This window comes from Corythoichthys intestinalis, chromosome 21, assembly GCF_030265065.1.
Source record: "Corythoichthys intestinalis isolate RoL2023-P3 chromosome 21, ASM3026506v1, whole genome shotgun sequence".
Lineage (NCBI taxonomy): Eukaryota > Metazoa > Chordata > Actinopteri > Syngnathiformes > Syngnathidae > Corythoichthys > Corythoichthys intestinalis.
Genome location: NC_080415.1, coordinates 35,883,207 through 35,908,660, shown reverse-complemented (window position 1 = coordinate 35,908,660; position 25,454 = coordinate 35,883,207). Strand labels below are relative to the sequence as shown.

The 25,454-nt window shown below is 38.5% G+C and overlaps 1 protein-coding gene across 5 annotated transcripts in view; it reads right to left on the bottom strand.

Moving 5' to 3' along the window:
• myocd (myocardin) overlaps positions 1-22,123 on the bottom strand; it is a 49,061-nt gene extending 26,938 nt beyond the window's left edge. For 2 of the 5 annotated variants that reach the window (XM_057825794.1, XM_057825795.1), the window contains exons 1-2: positions 21,726-22,122; positions 8,576-8,641 (exon numbers count right to left, since the gene is read on the bottom strand). In XM_057825794.1, coding sequence (XP_057681777.1) covers positions 8,576-8,641; positions 21,726-21,780 — 121 coding nt within the window. In that variant the 5' untranslated portion in view covers positions 21,781-22,122. Of the gene's footprint in view, positions 1-8,575; positions 8,642-21,725 lie in introns of all 5 variants that reach the window. The other 3 variants (XM_057825791.1, XM_057825792.1, XM_057825796.1) reach the window with 3 other exon arrangements.
• Between the last annotated feature and the right edge of the window lie 3,331 nt (positions 22,124-25,454).

The following is a 25,454-nucleotide window of genomic DNA, read 5'->3' as shown; positions in this document are numbered from 1 at the left end:
TTGTCACAGAGTCGTACCTACATCCAATTCCATCTCATCAGCAGTGCTTTAAACCGATCCTAGGCGGCTTGCCAAGATATTGACTTGAGCCACGTTTTCTAATTCTTTGGTCAAGCCACCTGCACTTTCTTTTCAGTTGCGTTTCCCTTTCAGGTTTTACCGCACGGAAACAGACAACACATGTTGATTGGGTTTTCTTTATCAGGAAAATCATGACTCTAACGTCACACGGTTTGAATCCCGCTGGACATCTTCATTTAAATGCTTTTGCTGCTCGTTTTGTGAAATATGGATAGTGCTGTCCTGCTCATCACTTTTCCGCCGGGTTCAAATTGGAAGGGCAGATTTGGCGACATGTTTATGTAGCTAAAGAGTGACATTGTGGTAACCCGGCAGCGCCGCCGAGTGACGTCACCGCCCCGAGTGCATTGCGTCATCAACAACAATGGCGACTTACGAGTTAAACTAATTTGACAAGTTTTATTAAAATGAAAACATTAAGAGGGGTTTGATTATCAAATTATTATGACTCATACTAACATTTATCTTTCAAGAATTACACGTCTTTTATATCTGTGGTACCCGTTAAGTACCCCTAAAGACCCCCTAGATATCAAAATGACTGTTTGTATGAAAGTACTTTATTGTATTTCGTTAAGTGATGGAGGATAATGGCAGCATTGGGTATTCGCAATGGCAGTATGTGGAGTTGTGTGCGATTTGCCATGTCATAGCAGCTATGAGAATTGTAAATACGTTATCGTTTGTAGCATTTAAGGTAGCAGGACCTTTGTTAGGCAAGTGAGGCTAATTTAATTTTCTATGATCAGCAGAGGTGGATAGTAATGTGTTACATTTACTTGTGTAACTTGTGGAGAAAAATACTTTGAAGAGTAGTTTTACAATGCAATATTTTTTACTTGAGTAGATTTGTGAAAAAATGCTACTCTTACGCCGCTACATTGGCTACACTAAAGAGTCGTTACATTTTTCTTTATTCTACATATTGATTTTATTTTTGGGTGAGATGCGGACTGAGGCTCTTCTCATTTTCAGATGTCGCAACAGTAACCACATGCTCCACTATACCAATCAAAGGTATCAATGTCTTTTGTCCACTAGGGGGTGCTCATTCTTTTTGGATGGGTGATATACTAGTATATACAGTATATTTCTTGTTTTTTTTTTCACACAAGAAATTTACACTATATTTAATTTCAGGCAAATTTGATCACTCGGCAGTGCATGAAGGAGGGGGAAAGGAAACGAAACAATTCCAAATGTGGTTCAAAATTCTGTATCTGCATGGTAATGTTGTCCCAAAAAACTAATGGTTGATGTTGTAACCTCAATAAGGCTAAGATAAAACGGTTACTAACGTTTTAAGATTAAAGTACAGATGATGTTTCAAGTATTGTTCTTGATTTTTGTGTCACCTTTTGGCCTAAGGTGGTTATCTAATAGGTTATAGTACAGTGTAATAATAACAGTTCATATAGATGACGTTGTCCTGAGAAAAAACATATACCATTATTTAACAAAACTTCATATTTTAAGCAATTACTCACAATTTTACTTATTACTTGAGTATTCTTTTCAATTAATGTTTTTTTACTTGAGTAAATTTTTGGATGACTTACTTTTACTTGAGTCATATTACCTGGAAGTAACTCTACTCTTACTTGAGTATAACTTTTGGTTACTCTACCCACCTCTGTTGATCAGACTAGTCGTACGTTTGAACACCAATTGTTTTACATCAGTTGTTTTTTTTTTTGTTAAAATGTGTGTCATTTTGAAGGTGAGTGTAGCCTACATTTATGTGTTACAGCTTTACAAATTGTCAAAAGTGAAAGAAGTAAAAAGTTTCAAATACCACAATTCACATTTTCACGTTTAGTGATGACAAACCACGTCATATTAATAAAGTAAAAAAAAATAAGATACTGTGAGGTACATTAAGGTACTGTTTACGCGACTGGAGACAAAATGGCAGACAAGACTTCGGCGTCGTAAAGTCGAAATCATGTAAATCGGGGACGTTGTAACCCAGACACTAACTGGATAGTACAGTTGTATCAGATAGCTGATAATATCGGCCGAGAAAATCATTTTAAAATTATATCTGATAATATCGACATTGTTTTTTCATGATCTGTTTTGAGCCAATATGCATGTTGCCTTCAAAGTCAATGTAGAACTCTTTGTACAAGGGCTGGTCACAGCTTAGCACAGCGGTTATGCTTATTGACCATTAGATGTCTCCAAACTAATATGTTTGGGATTTGTTATGTCAGCATTACCATTATTAAAGCCTCCAGTGGGGCTTCACAATACAATTACCCATAATATGTGAAGTCCAGGACCGCATTTATCTATCCGTTTGATATCAGTATCGGATTTTTGGAGTTGGACAATATCGGGATATCAGTTATCAGTTAAAAAGTCATTATTGGACAACTCTAGTATATAGATATACACAAATGATCCAGCCTAGGTATAAACTACTCTTCCTACAAGAGTAAGTTGTCACATTGAAAAGCCATTTGCTGCCAACCATCACGATGACATCATCATCTGTTTATAGCTCTGGAGTCTGTCCTGCTGTCCCGAACACCTCTCCTGTCTCTGCCGGGCCTGATTTAATATCACAGAGTTTTAACAGTGTTTAAACTGTGTAACCAAACTGCCTAAAATCTTGCTCAACAACTGCAAAACTGGCCCACATAGGTAGAATGTAACACGATCCAGTGAGTTTGAAGCCGGCTTACGCCGTTTCAAACATTCGGCAGTCGAGGTAAAGCACGTGACGCACTTTAAAGCTATTGTAATACATATACCTTTTGACTATGTTTGTCCAACGTAAACACAACACTAAGAGGTAGGACATATGGTGCATTAGGCAGGAATAATTCAATCTACAGAGGCTTAAAGATGGTGGTCAGGACAAAGACATGACGGGGACCGTGCAAGAAGTTGCTCACTAAACCTGCAGCTATGCCCTTATTATTTTTAGCAGGAAATATTAGGTTGTATACTATGCTACTCAGAACTGACAGGTTTAGATGAATACTTGAAACCTCAGATGTTCCCTTGGTCATACTACGTATATACAAAGACCCTGTGCCATGCCTATCAAGTTGAAAGAAGTAGGAAAGCATGCATTTCTCTCAAAACTTGCATCCGAAATCAAAACGGATTAACTTCAAGACTTGTACACAATGACAAAATAAAATCACCTGACTGTACTTGTCTGAACAGCCAGTTGAAACGAAATGCATTTCCGCTCGCTACCTTATCTTTGACAGACTCCTAGGACCTGATAGGACAGCGCCAGACTCCTGGATTCTGTTCACTTGCACACTTACCAACAGTTTATCTGGGGACCCAAAACTGTGCCAAAGATATCATTAACAAATCATTTCCCTGAAGGTCGAGCCCACTTCATGAGGATTCCTCAGGCAAATCTAATACAAACTCACTAATGGCCAGTGTCTTTTTCACCCTCCCCACCAAAAAAAAAAAAAAAAAAAAAAAAAAACAGGTCACCCTTTTTACATTTTTTAAAATTTCACCTATATAAGAGTGTAATGGTATACAACCGTTAACTTTCAAATGCTGCGAGAAAAAAGCCTTTTTGTTTTTCCTGTTGTACTGAACCCGCACCAAACCGTGACCCCCTTACCGAGGTACGTACGGTATTGTGACTTGTGTGTACTGTCTAGTGCTGCAACGATTAATCGATTAACTCGAGTATTTGATTAGAAAAAAATATTCGAATTAAATTTTGCTGCCTCGAGTATTCATTTAATTAAAGTGTCGTTTTAATGGTTTATTTTGAAAGTGTTTGCATTTAGTTTGTTTTTTTATTTGGGTGGATACACTGCCTTCTAGTCTGCCTCAATTCACATGGCTGAATCCAGGTGCTCCCTGTTAAGAGCAACCTAAGCTAAATTTTGTTTGAGCTAATGTTTTTTTTAATGCAGTCGTAATTTAGTTTATTGGTATATTTAGCCTATTTTTGTGGGAATATGTGTTGGACCATTTAAGAGCACTGTAAAAAAGTTTGCATTTAATAGCATTTTAAACTAGCGGACTTTTGCGATGTAAGTTAGCCAATTGTTCTTTTGTTGTACATGGTCCTCATTTATTTATTTGTTTATACCGTTTGAGGCTCAGCTCAGGTAATTTAATTTTTCATGTTCCCTATCCGATTACTCGATTATTCGAACAAATGGTTTATCGATTAATTGACTACTGAAATAATCGATAGCTGCAGCCCTAGTACTGTCACACACACAATATGCAATTGAGGCTCTGAATCTCTTCCCTCTCCTATATTTGCTTTAGTTCTTTTGATTAAAAAAATAAATGAATAAAAACATTAAAAAATGACAAGGTTTATGGATGCATCATTCAAGAAAAGTAAAAGAAAAAAAAATATATATTGTAATATTGTAGCATCTACAAGGACAACACCCACTTGGTGATGATAATGTATACATAACAGGAAAACAGTCCATTATTGTCAAATACCTGTACCCACAAATTATATGTAAAAAAAAAAAAATTGCCTGAGGGTTCATAACGTTTGCCACGCTAAATGCTAATGCGAGCGAGAACGCAAATCCTATGCTAACGCTCCGAGCCACCAAGCATCGCATTTGCAACGGCGTCACAACCCTCATCCGCCCTCCCGCTCTGTGTCAGACATCTTGCTTGTCATTCAACCAAATTGTAGTAACGCGCACCTTCACATCGTCAGTAACGGTAACGGCGTTGCAAAGATGGGTAAAGTAATTAATTAGATTACTCACTACTGACAAAAATAACACAGTTTGTAACACTGTTATACACTAACGCTGTTGTTAACAACACTGCTAATTAAAGATGTCCCGATCGATCGGGTCCGATCACATCATTTTATAATAATAATATATATATACATATATATATATTAATATATATATATCGGACATGTCTTTATTTAATATATATTTATTTTTTAATTAAATCGTCTTCTATTTGTATTTAATGTTATAGACAAAATGCCTTACACTCATCCAGAGTCTTTAGTTTTGGCTGGTGCCATTTTACCTATATATAGAGCTAAAAGGCAGCGTAAAATGAGTAGAGTGAATTTTGGCAGCCTTTGAAGCATTTTTTTAATTGGCTAAAGCCTTACAATCCCTCTCCCTATGATTAGAAATATCGTGGGAAACAATGTTGGGAGGAAAGGTAGTAATTGATCTTTTTCTTAACACCCTATGTTATTTCCCAAAGCAGAGAAGATATATCAATTGGTACCACTACGCACAGTCATGGGTGCACCTCCCATCATGCATTTGGGCAGAACAGTTAAATGGCTACAGTATCATTTATTGAAAGCTCAACAAATACACTAGATGGCAATATTTAGTCACAATATACAAAGTCACATTTATCCTTTCAGAATTACAAGTCTTTCTATCCGTGGATCCCTCTCACAGAAAGAATGTTAATAATGCAAATGCCATCTTGAGGATTTATTGTCATAATAAACAAATACAGTACTTTTGTACTGTATGTTGAATGTATATATTCGTCCGAGTTTTATTCATTTTTTTCTTAATGCATTGCCAAAATGTATATGATCGGGAAAAATTATCGGGAATGATTGGAATTGAATCGGGAGCAAAAAAAAAAGCAATCAGATCGGGAAATATCGGGATCGGCAAATACTCAAACTAAAACGATCGGGATCGGATCGGGAGCAAAATAACATGATCGGAACAACCCTACTGCTAATGGCTGCTTTAAGCTAACTGCTATCAAAAGAATACATACAGCACATATGCATAGACTTCATAATGATATTGACGGGTCAGATTCCACCTTCACCACGCCACTCTTTCAAGTAGGGGACTGTCCCACAATCCGCTTCAGTTATTCGCAGTCGGTCACAGCGACACATGCAGCGATCCAACGTTGGACTAACGACAACTCAGGTGTGACTTACAGGGGTTGGACAAAATAATGGAAATGCCTAACAGTTTGGCATCATAATAATTGAACATAATTGTTCAAGAATGGCATGAGGAACATTCTAATGAAGTTGAGCATCTCGTATGGCCGGCAGAATTCCCTGACCTCAACATTATTGCGTCCTGTTAAGACCAACATAAGATAAGTTTTTGTTTGAGCTAATATGTTTGTTTATGCATTCTTAATTTAGATTAGAGGTATATTTAGCAGTTTTTTGCGGTAATTTGTAGGGTTGTTCCGATCATGTTTTTTTGCTCCCGATCCGTTCCCGATTGTTTTAGTTTGAGTATCTGCCGATCCCGATATTTCCCGATCCGATTGCTTTTTTTTTTTTTTTTTTGCTCCCGATTCAATTCCAATCATTCCCGGTAATTTTTCCCGATCATACACATTTTGGCAATGCATTAAGAAAAAAATGAATAAAACTCGGACGAATATATACATTCAACATACAGTACATAAGTACTGTATTTCTTTATTATGACAATAAATCCTCAAGATGGCATTTACATTATTAACATTCTTTCTGTGAGAGGGATCCACGGATAGAAAGACTTGTAATTCTGAAAGGATAAATGTGACTTTGTATATTGTGACTAAATATTGCCATCTAGTGTATTTGTTGAGCTTTCAGTAAATGATACTGTAGCCATTTAACTGTTCTGCCCAAATGCATGATGGGAAGTGCAGCCATGACTGTGCGTAGTGGTACCAATTGATATATCTTCTCTGCGTTGGGAAATAACATAGGGTGTTAAGAAAAAGATCAATTACTACCTTTCTTCCCCACATTGCTTCCCACGATATTTCTAATCGTAGGGAGAGGGATTGTAAGGCTTTAGCCAATTAAAAAAAGGCTCCAAAGGCTGCCAAAATTCACTCTACTCATCTTACGCCGCCTTTTAGCTCTATATATATGTAAAACGGCGCCATTACAGATTGAACGCGACAATGTGTGAGTGGGTCGTGCAGCGCATGCGTTAATTGCGTGAAATATTTTAATGTGCTAAATTTAAAAAAAAAATTAATTACCACCGTTTACTGGATAAATTTGATCACCCTACCTTAAGCCTAAACTAAAGACTCTGGATGAGTGTAAGACATTTTGTCTGTAACGTTAAATAAAATTAGAAAACGATTTAATAAAAAAAAAATATATATATATATATATATAAAAGGCATGTCCGATAATTTTTTGCCGATTCCGATACTTTGAAAATGACGTGATGGGACCCGATAGATCGGCATCCCGATCGATCGGGACATCTCTAGTAATTTGTGTTTGAACGATTTGCTAAGAGCATTGGAAAAAATATTTAGCGTTTTAGCGTCTAGCAGATTTTTGCTATGCAAGTTGCTGATTGTTGTTTTGTTGTACTCCGATACTCATTTATTTTTTTGTACCGTTTGAGACTAAGTTCAGGTAATTTATTTTTAAATGAAAGTGCAATTCTGCATACTTTGAAAAAAACACATTTTATCTTGTGTTTGCATTTAATGCTCTTTTGAAAGTGTAATTTTAGCAAGCCAAAATATTGTTGCAAAAACTCTCATTTGTTTGTTTTACATATCTTAAAATGTATTCCGCAACGCATTAAATGTTCGCAATCTGATTACTCGATTATTCGAACTAACTGATGGATTGATTAATCGATTACTTAGATAATCGATAGCTTCAACCCTATTTCTTATGTTCATATCTTGTAAAAATGAGTGGTTAGAAATATGTATTTACTTTTTCCTCATCCTGTAGTGTGTATAATTATATAGTCTATCAGTGTTAACTGGAGAAATGATGAATATCAAGTGTTGACAATCCAATAGATTGGATAGATGGGCCTTTCGTTTGTTGGCAGTCAATACTAAACAAGTTTGCTTAAGTATTACTGCGCAGCCCTGATCTGGAGAGCAGGAGAGACCATTCATCTGGTTGATGGCTAAGATTTAAGTGCACTTTCAATCCAGTCAGGCCTACATGTCCTCATCACTATGTTCAAGGTGACATTTAAGTCGATAGATCGGCATCTTTTGCTTCGCGCTGCTGCCTCTGCATTCGTACTGTATTGCACGACTCAGACGTCGTGTTGTAAACAGGTATCGTCTTTGTAAATGTGGCCTATCACACTGAAATTGACTGCGTCTTCCACATGAAAGCATTCCAATGCGCTCTGTCACAGGCTTGTCTTCTGACTCAAGGGTATCTAAAAGCATGGTGCTTCATATTGCCCAGCTTACTTGACGTTGACAGTACCAAACAAATATTTGAGAACAGGTCTCCGCAAAGGTTTAGCAATGCTAATTTGGGTCAATAGCAAATTAAGCACTTTCCTCAACCCCACCTATAATATGAGTTAATATGATAATATTATTTGAATGAATATGATAATATGAATCATATTATGATTATATATTCACAAAATATTCAGTCTAAAGACTTTAACTGAGCCCTAAAAGATTCAGTTCCCAAATAAAATGCCTATAGTGTATGGGATACCTTCAAAAATATGTTTGCGCGTGTCTGTCTGCAGCTGTGTTGCAGGGTGTTACTCACGAGGCATGATGCCTTGGTTTGCCGGCTGCTCTCGTGTCCTCCTCTGTTGAAGTCTTAACTGTAGCACTGAAGGTTGAGGGAGGAAAAGGATGGTGACAGAGTCAGGCAGACAAACGGCAAAGAGCAATAGAACAGGCATAAATGACGTACGTAGACAGAAAGGGACAGTTAAAAACAAAAAGCAGGCAAGATAGAATAATTACCAGTGCTGCAACAATTAATCGATTAACTCGAGTAATTCGATTAGAAAAAAGCTTCGAATCAAATATTGCTGATGTAATTTTCACACTAAACCGCAAGAGTGCGCTCAAGGCCTGTGTTTCAACATTGGAGGTGACATAGAAAAACAACTGAGAAGTACGGTGGCCGAGAGGTGTCAGGCGAACTGCAAAGTCCAAACGCTTTACAAAAGAAAAAAAAGCTCGAATGTAAACTGCCACAACATGATCCCCAATTCCTAAAGCGCGATTGCAAATTGGCAAAAGCACGAATCCCAATTGCCACAACAAGACAGCAAAACGCTCGCAGCACGAATGCAAAAGGCTCCCAAGACAATTGCAAAGACGATGACCCAGAAGTTTAAAAAAAAAAAAAAAAAAAAAAGACAGTTTGTATATTGCTACATGTGCTTTGTGACCATCTCTACGGACTTCCGTAAAGGACACCTCTGTTATTGAGAGAGTTTGTACACTCCATTAGCTGCGGGAGCTAAGCTAGGAAAAAGCTATGAGTGACGTTACCACTTGAATATCTCAATAAAAGCATAATACTGTATCTACAAAACCATTGCAGCACAAACGATTGACATCATTTTTATATAAATTTGCGTCTGATGGGGGGGCAACTTTACGGAGGACCGTAGAGATGGTCACAAAGCACATGTAGCAATATACAAACTGTCTCTTTTTTTTTTTTTTTAACTTCTGGGTCATCGTCTTTGCAATTGTCTTGGGAGCCTTTTGCATTCGTGCTGCGAGCTATTTGCTGTCGTGTTGTGGCAACTGGGGTTCGTGCTTTTGCCAATTTACAATCGTGCCTTAGGAATTGGGGATCGTGTTGTGGCAGTTTGCATTTCTACTTTTTTTCTAAAGATACACGATAATATCGGTTACTGATAATTATCGGCCGATAATGGCAATTATGACGTCACACAGATAATATAGATTTAAAAAAAAAAAATCAACCGCTAATGCAATCCGATAATTATATACTTGATTTAGCCTCCAAATGTGCGCAACCAAGCAGTTTTCTCGACTTCTCCACCGCCGTCTGCTCAACCCCTCCTCCCACAGGCGCTTCAGCGCCTGTGGGAGGAGGGGTTGAGGAGTACGGCGTCATAGAGGAGGCGGTGTTATCAGTGCTGAGGCGCTCTCACTAGCGTGCGTTGATTTTCCCGTATGTGAAATGAAATAAATGACGCTCTCGCCATCTACAAAAAATGCACTGCAGAAGTTCCACGAGGCGTAAAGAAAGCGTCCTCATTGAACACCACTAACCCAGCAGCCATTTAAAACTGCATCACAAAGATTTTTGGAACGAATACGAGGCTGCTGCTAGTGCGCATGCATTAATTGCGTTAAAAATTTTAACGTGATACATTTTTTAAAAAATTAATTACCGCCGTTATCGGGATAAATTTGATAACTCTACCTTAAGCCTAAACTAAAGACTCTGGATGAGTGTAACATATTAAGTTTGTAACGTTAAATACAATTAGAAAACGATTTAATAAAAAAAAAATATATATATATTAAAAAAAGGCATGGCCGATATTTTTTTGCCGATTTCGATACTTTGAAAATGACGCGATCGATCGGGACATCTCTAATTATCGTGCATCACAATTTTTTTCTTTTGCATAGCGTTTGCATTTGAGGTTCGTACTTTTTTCTATTTGCAAAGTGTTTGGACTTTGCAGTTTGCCTGACACCTCTCGGCCACCGTAGAGAAGGGCTCAATAAAATGGCACCGAAAAGAAACTTGTATTTTTCAGATTACAAGCTGCAAAGCACTGTATACTCTGGTGCGACTTATATATGGCGGAAAACACAGACAAGGCTGAAAAAGCAGTTTCTGCTCTTGCACCTCTATTGAAAATAAACTGCTGTATTTTAAGCCAAAACAACTGTTGTGTTTGATAGAACAATGTGTCTATATGCTGGCATAGCAGATTCATGGCGCGATCAGCCCCTGAACTATTTTTAATTTGTCAGTTTTACCCTGAAAACCCCCATTTACAGACGTCGCGCAACCGTTTTGGTTTCAACCTAGCCATAAAAAGAAGTAATGGTATCTATTAATTGAAATGGCTTTCATTTTTAGCTTAGAATTGTTCATTGATGTCTAATATTTAGTTAAAAAAATAAAAAAATAAAAAAAAAAAAAATTAAATTATTCACTCGCATATTTTAATCTTTTAAACAAATTATGTCACAATGAAAAAATTGGCGTCTGTAAAAAAGTCATATATATCTATCTATCGCATAACAATCTCTTAATTGTATTTTTTTCATTACTGTCGCATTTTCCCCAATAATTTAGATGATAAATAATTGATCCAAACAAAGAAAAATTGAAAAAAAAAAAAAACGTTTAAAAGGGTAAATATATGAAAAAGAAAATCTCGACCACTCCTTGATGTCTGTGATTTCTGCATCGCGGCCCTTATTATATTACCATGTTTCACCCTTAAAATTCCCCCCAAATCCGGCAGTGGCCATTCACAGCTGTGTCTTGACACTCGGTGATACATGTTACATGGAGTTTTTGGATCGAAACAAAGTAGGTACGCGATAATAGCTCGTTAAAGTCATGGCGTCTGTAATTCTGTTCTCGCGTGCTCTCACCTACAGATAGGGATTTGCTGTTTAAAAATATTTCCTTTTTAAAAATGTCCTCCTGCTCAAATTTTTTCTTCCCCCAGAAAATTGAGATTTTAAGCTTTCCAATGATGTATCACACATGCATATCGGACAATTTTGAAAGTTGGCTAAATTGGGGGTCTCGGAGCGGAACTTCAAGTCACCTTAGTGTTTTACGCCATATGCATTTTTTCTTCTTCATTGCACATTTTTTGGCTGGTGTGACTTATACTCAGGTGCGACTTATAATCCGAAAAATACGGTATAAGCATGCTTGTTCAAAACGAGGACAAAAAAAAACAAAGCGGTTTGCTCACAAATATTTTTGCGAGCAGGATGTCGGCAGTGATAAACACTGCTCCTGGCTTTAAACAGATCTGTACAGCAGTGTGTGGTCCTTGGGGTGCGCGCACACTCCAGCATGCTCGATGTGTGTACGTCAAATTGCAGAAGAAAAGTCTACGTGGGAGTACGGGGTCATAAACATCAAGACTCCCCCGTGTCTGTCGGTCGACTTTTTTCGGTGGCTATCCTGCTTTTTCTTGTTTTCACTCTGCTTTTCCCTCCCAGCTGCTATCTGAAGGTCTTCTGACATCCTGGACGTACTACACAAGTATGAATTTTTCCGCCTTTCAGGTGGTTTACATTCGGCGCCGTTCAGAATTTGTAATGCGGTCTGTGTTTTCAGGTATAAAGCACCTCCGTTATGTAACACAAGGCGCTTTGCCTTCATCTGACATCTGCTTTAGTTTACAGTGATGGAGGTCATGACCTGTTAGTCACATCATTGCAGAGAGGATGCAGTTTGCGGAATGTACATGTAACGGAAATAGGCCGGTTTTTGTCCTGCTCGCCAAAGGACCAAAACAGGTGTTTTCTGTCTGAAAACCCTCCACATCGTCCACGATTTTAACTCTTACTATCAAAGTTCATAATTCTTCGCGAGACGCCCGCCAGCTGCCATGATATCCTCATTGTTATAGAGAAGGGACTTTCAACCGTTGGATTCCTTCTTCTCTCAAGACATTTGTTTTCACAAATGCGATGCCGTTTTAACAACATTTCAGACTTATTGGGTAAATACGTTGTCACATCGCTTGGTTGACTCAGGTAAAGTGGCGATCATTAAACATGGCACTTTGGTGATATTGTGATTTACGAAAGGCACCGTGAAAGAATGAAAGCGGTTAAGTATAACTATGGGGAACCTTTAAATTGCTAATGAGACAGGCTGCATTTTTTGCATTAATTCCCTGAAATTCCCCTCGAGCTCTGACAGAAATGTGCTCAGGAAAGATGTATGAGCACAACTATGACTTCTGATAAACAGGTATTCCTAAATAGAGAGTTAATGTTTATTTTAAACCAATACCTTCTGCATAAAGTGAATTTCCGTTTATGTATACTCACCAATCTTATCATGATGCATTAGGGGCAGCTTGACAGATTTGTAAAAGTGAGCCTTGGTTCGTTAGTATGTTGAAAAGTCAATCTTTTAGAATTTAATCTATTGGCAAAATCAACAGCAGGATCTTATATTGATTAGGGCTGCAGCTATCGAATATTCTAGTAATCGAGTAATCGGATAAATGTTTTTTTTTTTTTTTTTTTTTAAAGGTAAAGAGCAATTCTAAATATACTAGGGGTGTTAATCGTAATTAATCGCAATTAATCGCAATTCAAAACATCTATAAAATATGCCATATTTTTCTGTAAATTATTGTTGGAATGGAAAGATAAGACACAAGATGGATATATACATTCAACATACGGTACATAAGTACTGTATTTCTTTATTATAACAATAAATCAACAAGATGGCATTACCATTATTAACATTCTGTTAAAGCGATCCATGGATAGAAAGACTTGTAGTTCTTAAAAGATAAATGTTAGTACGAGTTATAGAAATTTTATATTAAAACCCCTCTTAATGTTTTCGTTTTAATAAAATTTGTAAAATTTTCAATCAAAAAATAAACTAGTAGCCCGCCATTGTTGATACCAATAATTACTTACACAATGCTCATGGGGGCTGACGCCTATAAAATCAGTCGCACCCAAGCGCCAGCAGAGGGCGACAAAACTCCGAAAAACACAACAATTACACATTTCACTGTGCTGTCATTTTAATCTGATTGAGCGGGGCATTTGTGCGTTAATTGCGTCAGATATTTTAACGTGATTAATTTAAAAATATACATGAGAAAAAAGACATTTAATCCAATATTGAACCATTTTCAGTCAATCAATGTTTTTTTTTCGATGTACATTGTTGAAAACAGCCAACAATTGCATCTCAGATGTGACTAGAAAAAAAATCACTGCTTTCACTCAAAAAACTTCTAGATCTTATAAAAAAAAAAAAACAACATATTTCTTACCTAAAAATGTAATTACGCTTGATAACTCACATCACTTGAAAGCTACATTTTTCCCACGTGTTTCAATTTAATTTCAATTTGTGTCAAGCTATTTTTAAGTTCTAGTTAAGTTTTAAGTTAGTCTAAACTGTAAGTACTGATAGGATTTTGAGTTTTTGCAGTGTTCAAAATAAATGTATGATACCTGCTGTATTGGCGCACATTAGGGACCAGTGCTACTTGGTGTTTTATCCAGCAATGACTACTGAGCTGAAATTGATAGTTAGTATTATTAAGTTTTATTTTACACCCTCATCACTCCACAACGCTATGTTATGTTAAAGCCTGTATGTAAGACACTTTAGCCACGCATCGACAGTGGTCATAATCAATAGAAACCTAGCCCTCCGAAGGGCTAATGTTACGTCTACGTGAGCGAGTGACAGTAACGTTATATTTATTAGCGATGAGAAGTCTACTGCTTAAAGATGGCGGCTGTTTACTAACGCTGCCCAGACGCGGCCGAGTCTGTCATTTCGCATCTAGTCCTAAATGCATGCGATATCTGAGACTCATCGGACACTGCCTGCTTCCGCACTAGCATCATGCGGGCGTAGTTTTTAGCAACGTTGGCTGTCGGCTGCAGTATGTTTTTTTTAAATTTTTTTTATTGCTTCTTCCTCTACACACGTGACGTCAGCGCTTTGTCCCGCATTGAAAGTAGTCCGGGCAAAACGTGATGCTTAGAGCTGGCAAAATTAAACGATTCCTCGAGGTGAATAAAATTACTCGGATCAGTTTCTAAACTCGAGTTGCTCGAGTATTCGTTTCAGCTCTAATATTGATAAAGGAACACAGAACCAGCACTACTGCTATATTTTGTGTGGAATTTAAGAATACATTTCACAATGTAATTGACAATACAACTGCTACTACTTGAAGAAACGCAACAAGAAACTTTGAGTGTCCTTTCATTAATTGTCATAATATACCTTGGTAAACAGCATGTAGGTTTTGTTGTGGTAAAGCATATAAAATGCTCATTTTACAGAGTTTGTGGTAAAATGTAAATGATCGTGTGATCTTAAATCTGGCCTAGTCACGTCATTTTTAGAGGCTCGCAATCAGGTGGGTAATGTTTTTTTTTTTTTATAACTAAAAATTATTTAACCCCTTAACCCTCCTGTTGCCCTCATTTTCTGTATACTAGAGTATAAGTCGCTACTTTTTTCCCCTTCATTTTAAATCCTGTGGTTTATAGTCCAGTACGGCTTATTTGTTGATTTATTTGGGTTAATAGGTAACACTTTATTTGACAGCGGCATCATAACACCGTCATAATTATGACATGACACTATCATGGGCATTACTGAATGCTTATGACAGATTTCATTAAGTGTCATCCGGCAAATGATGTTACTAACTCCATTTATGTCCAGCTTGGATCTTTTACAACCATTCAAAAGTGAGATAATTTGCCAGATAACACTAAATGACATCTGTTATAAGCATTGATTAATGCTCATAACAGTGTCATGTCATAATTACAATTGTCTAATGACAGTCTTATGGCGCCACTGTCAAATAAAGTGTTACCAAATACCATAACTAGCAACTAGAAACTGCAATTTCTGGAGAAATTACTCTGGGTCTTTGTTTTGTGGAGATACAGATCTTAGCCCCGCCCAGGTATGTTTGGGGACATTTCGAGGTCAATATAATCCTGTTGATTTGGGGACATTTGGGGGGTGAGTGTTGGTCATATTAGGTCATTTGGGGGACTTGTACTGCTCATATCAGGTCATTTGGGGACTTTTGGGGGGCGTGTCCTACTCATATCAGGTCATTTGGAAGCATTTGAAGGGCGTGTCCTAGTCAAATTAGGTCATTTGGGAACATGTGGGACACGTCCTATTGATATCTGGTCATTTCCTGTTGGTTTGAGGACATTTGTTTTTTTGCCATTGAAAATGAATAGGGAAATTTAGACGTCCATGGCAGTCAATGGTATCGACTTACATTTGCGTCAATGGAATCCAAGTACACTGGCATCAATAGAATCAACACACATGGCCATCAATGGCATTAAACAAAGTAAATGCCATTAAAATGAAAGGGAAATTTGGACGTCCATGGTTGTCAATTGCATTGACATCCATAAGCGTCAATGGAATCCAAGTATATTGGTATCAGTAGATTCGACATACATGGTCGTCAGTGGCATCAATGCAATGTAAATTCCAGTGGAAATTCAATTGGAAGTGAATGGGAAATTTGAACCAACGTTGCATCCTATTAAAAATGAATGGGAAAGTTTTTGGGAAAAAAATTACGGGGAACCGTAAATTTTTTCCAAATTCTGCATACGATTTTTATGTGCCTCACTGTCCCGGAATTGTTGTTGTCCAATTTATGTGGTTTGGTCAAAAATTGTAGGACTAGCTACATTTTTAAAATTTGTTTAAAAAATTTTTTTTTTAAATTTTCGGGGTTGTTCAAAAAAATCCCTGCGTGGCGTGAAAATTCTGGTCGTTTCGATATTCTAACGGTGCCGATTGGTCAAACTGTTCGGGCTGTACGGCGCGCCGAAGAAATCGCATTTAAAAAAAAAAAAAAAACAGAATAACACTATCTGGGTCTTAATGAAACATATGGAACAGTAACTGAAGAAAGAATTAGCACAGAACATGATTGTTATCTACATCTGTAGCGCTGCAATGCATGCTAGCAGGCATGTTGGACAACAACTGTGTCAGCAGCAGAGGTTGACAGTCTCCCCCAAGGGAGCAGTGATGGCTAAATGAAGCTTCTTGTAGCCAAATGTCGTTTTCGTGCCAAATTTGGTGGGTGGCGGCTTATAGTCAGGTAAGCCCTATAGTGCAAAAATTACGGAACATTCTTTGTCCTCCGCAAGCAATTTAAACACCAAACTTCATATTGCTTGAACCACATCTTATCCTTCGCCTCTATATGTGTAAATACGCTCCAAAACAAAACACAATGGCAGGTCATTTTGACCAGAGGACATCACGAGGTCTAACGTGACGGCGGCGACACGTCCATGCAGGGCCGGCCCAGGCCATTTGGGGGCCCTAAGCAAAATAATGCAAAGGGGCCCATATTTTTGGCCCACCATTTCGTCACAGTGTACTATAAAACCCATACATGCAATCCAACCCATACTTGAAGTCAATTTGGAACTAATGTCATTTGAGTTTTATAGTTTTATTGCACTCATGAATACACATAAACACTTGGTCCTTGCAGCGTTTGAATGTACATATTTCCATCATTTATTGTCGTTTTTCAAAACGGAAAGCACAACCAAAAACTACATATCCCAGAGGCCATTGTGTGGTCACAAAGGACGGACGTAATGTGAACATTTTTAATAAATTGCCGAGCGAGGCGCCACCTAAAGAGAGGGAGTCGAGGTAGTGAGCGACGGCCGGTTGGATTGAGCGAGCAACTTTGAAATGTGCGGAATGAATCGAAAACTAAATTTAGCATAAGCTAATGCATTATTTTTGCTAGCTGTCGTGAGAAGCTAACATGATATCGTTGTACAATAGTGATAATGTTTACAATATGGGAATATTTTAGATTTGGATTCGACAGATCTTCAAATTCAGGTGATTTGGACTTGATCTCGGGTACAAAAAAATTGTGGTTGGGACAACCCTGGTAAATACAGATCAAATCTGCTTCATACAGATACAGTATTAACAACCTGATTACTTTCAGACTATAAGCCGCTACTTTTTTCCTTATAGTCCAGTGCGGCTTATATGTTGATTTATTTGGGTTAATAGGTAACACTTTATTTGACAGCTGCATCATAAGACTGTCATAAGAACATCATAATTATGACATGACACTTTCATGGGCATTATGTGAATGCATATGACAGATGCCATTTATGTTCAGCTCGGGTCTTTTATAGCCATTCAAAAGTGAGATAATTTTCCGGATAACACTAAATGACATTCGTTAAAAGAATTCATCCATGCTCATGACAGTGTCATGTCATAATTATTCATTATTGATAATTAACTCATTGGCTCCCAAAAACGTATATATACGTTCTACTTTTAACTGTTTCAGTGTCCCAAAGACCTATTTATACGTGTTTTACGTTTAAAAATTTTTTTTACATTTTTTTTTCCCAAGACACATCTCTGGGTTCTGATTCAATTTAGCTCCAAAGCACAAAGCTGAAAATCCATTTTAAAGCAATAAAACTGGCCTCTGGAGGGCAGTAGCGCATTTGGTAAGACCTGCAACCCGATTTAACGGCAACGAACGGATGGCGTCCAGGATGCCAGGCGGCGGTCGACCGAGCATAACAACCTAGAGGACGCCCGGGATGCGAGGCGCTGGACGACCGAGCAGAACGACCGGGACCACCAGTGCAGCGGACAATGCCGCTGAGCAGACCCCACAGAGACTTAAAAAAATCCATCTTTATGAGACAGGTGGCAATGAGGGAAAACTTTACCCGGCTGTCGCAGCCACAGCAGCGTCATCTCTCAGTTAGTTATGTGTAAATAAATTGTTACTTTGCTATCAAAAGCTCTATTTGTCTTGTTGTTTCTGTTATTTTGTAAAAGGAAAACATTTATCCTGCTAAAGGAGGAGAGTCTAATCTTTCTTTTGGTGGGTTCCATGTTTATATAGTAGGGTTGTTCCGATCATGTTTTTTTGCTCCTGGTCCGATCCCGATCGTTTTAGTTTGAGTATCTGCCGATCCCGATATTTCCCGATCCGATTGCTTTTTTTTTGCTTCCGATTCAATTCCAATCATTCCCGATAATTTTTCCCGATCATATACATTTTGGCAATGCATTAAGAAAAAAATGAATACAACTCGGACGAATATATACATTCAACATACAGTACATAAGTACTGTATTTGTTTATTATGACAATAAATCCTCAAGATGGCATTTATATTATTAACATTCTTTCTGTGAGAGGGATCCACAGATAGAAAGACTTGTAATTCTGAAAGGATAAATGTGACTTTGTATATTGTGACTAAATATTGCCATCTAGTGTATTTGTTGAGCTTTCAGTAAATGATACTGTAGCCATTTAACTGTTCTGCCCAAATGCATGATGGGAAGTGGAACCATGACTGTGCGTAGTGGTACCAATTGATATATCTTCTCTGTGTTGGGAAATAACATAGGGTGTTAAGAAAAAGATCAATTACTACCCCTCTTCCCCACATTGCTTCCCACGATATTTCTAATCGTAGGGAGAGGGATTGTAAGGCTCTAGCCAATTAAAAAACAGCTCCAAAGGCTGCCAAAATTCACTCTACTCATTTTACGCTGCCTTTTAGCTCTTTATATAGGTAAAACGGCGCCATTACAGATTGAACGCGACAATGCGTGAGTGGGTCGTGCAGCGCATGCGTTAATTGCGTTAAATATTTTAACGTGATACATTTTTTAAAAAATTACCGCCGTTAATGGGATAAATTTGATTACCCTACTTTAAGCCTAAACTAAAGACTCTGGATGAGTGTAACATATTACGTCTGTAACGTTAAATACAATTAGAAAACATTTTGATTGAAAAATATATATATATTAAAAAAAGGCATGTCCGATATTTTTTTTTGCTGATTCCGATACTTTGAAAGTGACGTGATCGGACCCGAACATCTTTATTATATAGCAATGGAACAACATTTTCTGTGGGCCATGCAAAATCAGTCAAAATCCAGTAAAACGGCCGACTGTCAAATAAAGTGTTACCAAATACCATAACTAGCAATTAACGAAACAACTGGGACAGTAACTGAAAAAGTAATTAGCACAGAACATGAATTTTGATTAATTGCATCTGTAGCGCTGCAATGCATGCTAGGGGCATGTTGGACGACAACAGTGTTGACAGCAGGTGGCAGCAGAGGTTGTCCGAAGCTTCTTGAAGCAATGAAGCTTTGCAGCCAATTGGTTAATGGTGGTTAATTTGGTCTTATGACAGTCGTATGATGCTGCTGTCAAATAAAGTGTGACCAGTTAACATCTTTTCGTATAAATATCCCATAATACAGTGAGGACAGCTGCGATTTATAGTCCAGTGCAACTTATCTATTAATGTTTTCGTGTCAGATTTGATCAGTGGCGGCTTATAGTCAGATGCGACTTATAGTCCGAAAATTCGGGTACTAGCTCAGGTGATGCGGGTCTTGGCGACAAAATCTACAGAACTAAACCCTGTATCAGAGTGATTTTCCTGACACGTTTGCCACTCCACGTTTCAGTTGCTAATCAAATCGACATGAGAACCATGCAGGCAGTTAGCGCACTCACACTTACACACAAAACATGGGTTCGTCCGTGGGGAGCACTTAAGTAAGATCTTTATCTGTTCTTTTAAATCCAACCATGCGGCGACAGTTCACATGGCTTTGATAATGTCCAAGTGGGTTGTAAAATGATCAACAAATCGTTGTTCTTCTTAAAATGTGATCTACATTTTAAACAAAAACATTTATAAATCGAAACCTGAATGCAGCAATCGCTAGCAATCAAATTTACAAGTCATTTTATGTCACGTACAATTTAAAACTCATGAATTGTCTCGTCAAAATGAATCTATTTTGACTATCCCTCCAATCTGATCAGGAGTAAATTGACTTTTATGCGAATGAAGACAGTCTCGACATCTGTGACAAATTAAAGCAGCTTCTGAGTGTTTCGGGAGAAACACACAGCATTTCGTCTAGAACCCACCCGTGTTCCCTTGAGCATCGTGGGTCATTTCCCACCCTGCCAATCTACTCTAAACAACACAAAAGGAAAAGCCTCATTTAGTCTGCCACTCCTGCAATGCAGTTACATTTTTGAGAAATGTAATAGGAACAAGAACGTTTGTTGTGGCTAGTTTGTGGCTAACTGAAAATTGCATGGCTGATTTCTCAACTTAAAGCCTTTTTTATTTGTTTGTTTATTTATGAACGGAGCGCTTTGAGTTTTAATCTCTCCCATCGTCAATTGCATTTTCCTCAAGGAGGGGGCAGTGTTGCACGCACACATTCTGTATACAAAATCTACTGCACAAAAACATGCTTAGATCCATCCATTCATCTTCTTTACTGCTTACCCACTATTATTTGAAATTACAATATGTACAAGGGGCAAAAAAAACCACAATTTCCACTTCTCTGCGAGGCTGCGTAATTTTATAAACCCACAATTTTGGTGCCCAGGAATGAGAACGTCCCATTTCAGGAGCTCACTTGCCAATTCAGAAGTTAGTTTTTAAGTTTTGTTGTATTGTTTTCAGTGGCGGATGATAACTTTTTCAATATTTACAAATGCGCAAGACGTGTAACGTTATTAGATGGAAGGATGCAAAAGCTGCAATGGGTTAAGCGGCCGTTTACATCTGCTCTTCCAGTTTTTCTGATTAGACCAGGTACACTTGCACACATATATGCACCATTAGCTTCCAGTTCAACCTTATTAAGATAACCTCCAACCTTGCAACGGTCTAATCCACCTTATCAGTCTGAGTGTCAAAGGCGCTGGCTTCTCTCAGCAGTTGACGTGCAACAAGTGCGCCAACCTATCTGAAACATCACTCTTGAATGTCACAGTTTGTAACAATGACGTTAGAATTACATAGGAGCAGGTTTTGGAGCTCAACCAGGAGCTTGAGGACCTTTTGAGTCGCTGTATCCTTCCATGCTCTGGCTATATTACAAGCACCTGTCGCTAAGCACTGAGCTAAGGAGCAACCGATAAGTCTCAACATATCTCGTTCTTGAAGACGGGCAAAGAGCGTAACTGCATTATTACTTGTAAATATCAATTGTTTATTGTCAAATTGCTTGTAAAAGCATGATTTCAGAAAACTGTCTCGAGTCTGAAAGTATATAATAGATGTGTAAAACCATCAAGTCCTTACCTGATCTAAACTTGCTTCGTATCAGTATGGAGTGTTCAGAGCCCAGAAGAGTCATAATGCTTTATAGTACAGTTCCAGGGTTCAAAAGCTGCAGCATACAGTCATGCACACTTCTGGGCCCTTCTTGGTAGATTGTGGACCCCGAAACTGAGATGAGTTGGAGAAGACTGCCAATTTAATCAACAACTCTTGCAGAAATTCAAAGAACAGGACGGAAATAAGAGTCTTGTGTCAGTCTTAACCGCCAGTGTTTACACTAGCAAGCAGATCTCCGAGCGCTCCCCTTCTCTTCCCCCGAAGGGTTGATGTGGAAGTGTGTGAGTCTTGATGTGGCTTTGGTCCCATCTAAGCTGAGAGCTCTAAGTTCTGAGTCAGGCGGCGTGCGCAGAGATATGCCCTGCTCGGGGAGGGGCTAGTCGGCCTGGGGGTTGCACTATAGTCCTGCTTGTAGAAGCGGGAGGCTGGACAGAGTTTGGCTGATGACTTCTTCCTCCCATGATACCAGTGTAAATATATCTGTCTATCAGTCTTGCTGTGTGTTATTGGAGGGGAGAGTGAGGGCTGGTCAGATAGAGAGAGCTCGAGCTGGAGAAAAACTTTTAAGCTGACATCTACACAGACACACATTTGTATACAGCAAAAATATTTGAATGATTTTGTGGTTTCGGTCCAAAATTTTCAAAGAAGAGACGATCATGGGCATTAATGAATGCTTATGACAGACGTTATTAAGAGTCATCCGGCAAATTATGTCACTACCTCTATTTGTGTCCGGCTCGGATCTTTACATCCATTCAAAATTGAGATAATTTGCCGGATGACACAAAATGACATATTTCATAAGCATTCATAAATGCTCATGGCAGTGTCATGTCATAATTATGATGGTTTATGACAGTCTTATACACTACTGTCAAATAAAGTGTTAACAAATACTATGACTAACTAGAAACTGCAATTTCTGGAGAAATTACTTCTGGTCTTTGCCGTGTGGAGATACAGATCGTAGCCCCGCTCAGGGCTATCATTAGAATGGACAAACATGCCTGTCAATGGCATTAAACAAAGTAAATGCCATTGGAATGAATGGGAAATTTGGACGTCCATGACCGTCAATGGCAACACCCTCCATAAGCGTCAATAGAATCGAGGGAGTTCGGGGGAGACGTCCGATTAATATCTTGTCGTTTTCTGTTTATTTTGGGACATTTTTTTTTTTTTTTTTGCCATTGAAAATAAATGGGAAATTTTTGGGACGTCCATGGCAGTCAATGGCATCAACTTACATAGACGTCATTGGAATCCAAGTACATTGGGGCCAATAGAATGGAATAACGTCCGTCAGTGGCAATAAACACAGTAAATCCCATTAGAAATAAATGGGAAATATGGACGTCTATGGCCGTCAATGGCAGCACCCTTCATAAGCGTCAATGGAATCGGGGAAGTTTGGGGGACATATCCTATTGATATCTGGTCATTTCCTGTTGATTTGGGGAATTTTTTGTTTTTCCCATCGAAAATGAATGGGAAAAATTTTGGACGTCCATTGCCGTCAATGGCATTGAGTTACATAGGCGTTGATAGAATTCAACTCCATTAGCATCAATAGATTTGACATAAATGGCCATCAATGGCAACAATGCAATGTAGAATCTACTGGAAATCCCATTGAAAGTGAATGGGATATTTCCCATTAAAAATGAATGGGGAAGTTTTTGGCAAATTCCCGGGGAACCGTAAATTTTTCCAAATTTGGCACAACTTCGGGATCAGTTAAGTAAATGGAAGGCTTTAGATATTGAGTGATGATGTGACTTGTAGCCCCCCATTTACCGCAAAATGGACCCGAAGGGGTGCCATTTGTTTGTGCTATGTTTGCGCTAGTTTTTGGGACACCCCTCTGTTATTGGGAGAGTTGTTACGCTTCGTCAGCCGCGATAGAGATCCTGCAATCAACATCAAGTCAAATTAATATATCAATATGTATAAAACAATAGCAGCACAAACAAAATGTTTTACAGCACAAACGTAGCATGAACGAATGGCACCATTTCGGGTCCATTTTGCAATAAATGGGGGGCTGCGTGACGTCATCACTCGAAATTAACATCTTAGTATTTCCAAAACGATAGCAGCACAAATGAACATTTTTACAGCACAAACCAGCACAACCGAGTACAAACCACTGACACCATTCTTTACCATTTTTCATCAAAATGGGGGGTGGTTGACCTCAGATTGACCTATAAAGAATTGTTAATATGTCAAAAACAACAGCAGCACAAATATTTTTTTTTCCAGCACAAACAAGCACAAACGAATGATGTCATTTTTCTCAAAATTTGCGTCTGATAGGGGGCCAACCTCACACAGGTCATCTACTTCCCAGCTTTAGGGGCAGTTTACATGGCGACTCTGCGACACAAAGACGCAGTAACTGAGTAGCGGAATCGCCTTGCGTGCATATGGTGTCGGCGAAGAAGAAAAATTCTGAATCCTGCCTCCAAAGTTGAAGAATTCGATGGCGGGGGATTGAGGGGGCTTGCATCGCATGAATATCAAAAGCTCCCGTGGCGCGAGACCGCGCCGATAACGTCAGCACTCGTACACCTCACATTGAATGAATGAATGAATGAAATTTTATTGTCATCATCATCGGTATCATTGACAATCATTGACAATTACAAAATGTGATATGATTTGCCCGAAGGAACCGAAGAAGAAGACAAAGGCGGACGGGATGAAGCATATGCTTATCAGTTTCCCGTCCCCCATACAACTAAAGACGCACATTCAGAGAGTGCGTCTGTACAAGGTGAAGGCGTGCGCAGCAGCGGTTCTACTAAACATTAAAAACAGCAAATATGGCGTAATGTCGGCTTTAATTTACTGTTTTAATCACATATTTAAATTAAATATGTTGAATTCATTTTTGTGCCTTTTTGAACAAAAGAAAAATGCCATTGCTTTGAGTGGGCGGGCATATACAGTGCCTTGCAAAAGTATTCGGCCTCCTTGAACCTTGCAACCTTTCGCCACATTTCAGGCTTCAAACATAAAGATATAAAATTTTAATTTTTTGTCAAGAATCAACAACAAGTGGGACACAATCGTGAAGTGGAACAAAATTTATTGGATAATTTAAACTTTTTTAACAAATAAACTGAAAAGTGGGGCGTGCAATATTATTCGGCCCCCTTGCGTTAATACTTTGTAGCGCCACCTTTTGCTCCAATTACAGCTGCAAGTCGCTTGGGGTATGTTTCTATCAGTTTTGCACATCGAGAGACTGACATTCTTGCCCATTCTTCCTTGCAAAACAGGTCCAGCTCAGTGAGGTTGGATGGAGAGTGTTTGTGAACAGCAGTCTTCAGCTCTTTCCACAGATTATCGATTGGATTCAGGTCTGGACTTTGACTTGGCCATTCTAACACCTGGATACCTTTATTTTTGAACCATTCCATTGTAGATTTGGCTTTGTTTTGGATCATTGTCCTGTTGGTAGATAAATCTCCGTCCCAGTCTCAGGTCTTGTGCAGATACCAACAGGTTTTCTTCCAGAATGGCTGCATCCATCTTCCCGTCAATTTTAACCATCTTCCCTGTCCCTGCTGAAGAAAAGCAGGCCCAAACCATGATGCTGCCACCACCATGTTTGACAGTGGGGATGGTGTGTTCAGGGTGATGAGCTGTGTTGCTTTTACGCCAAACATATCGTTTTGAATT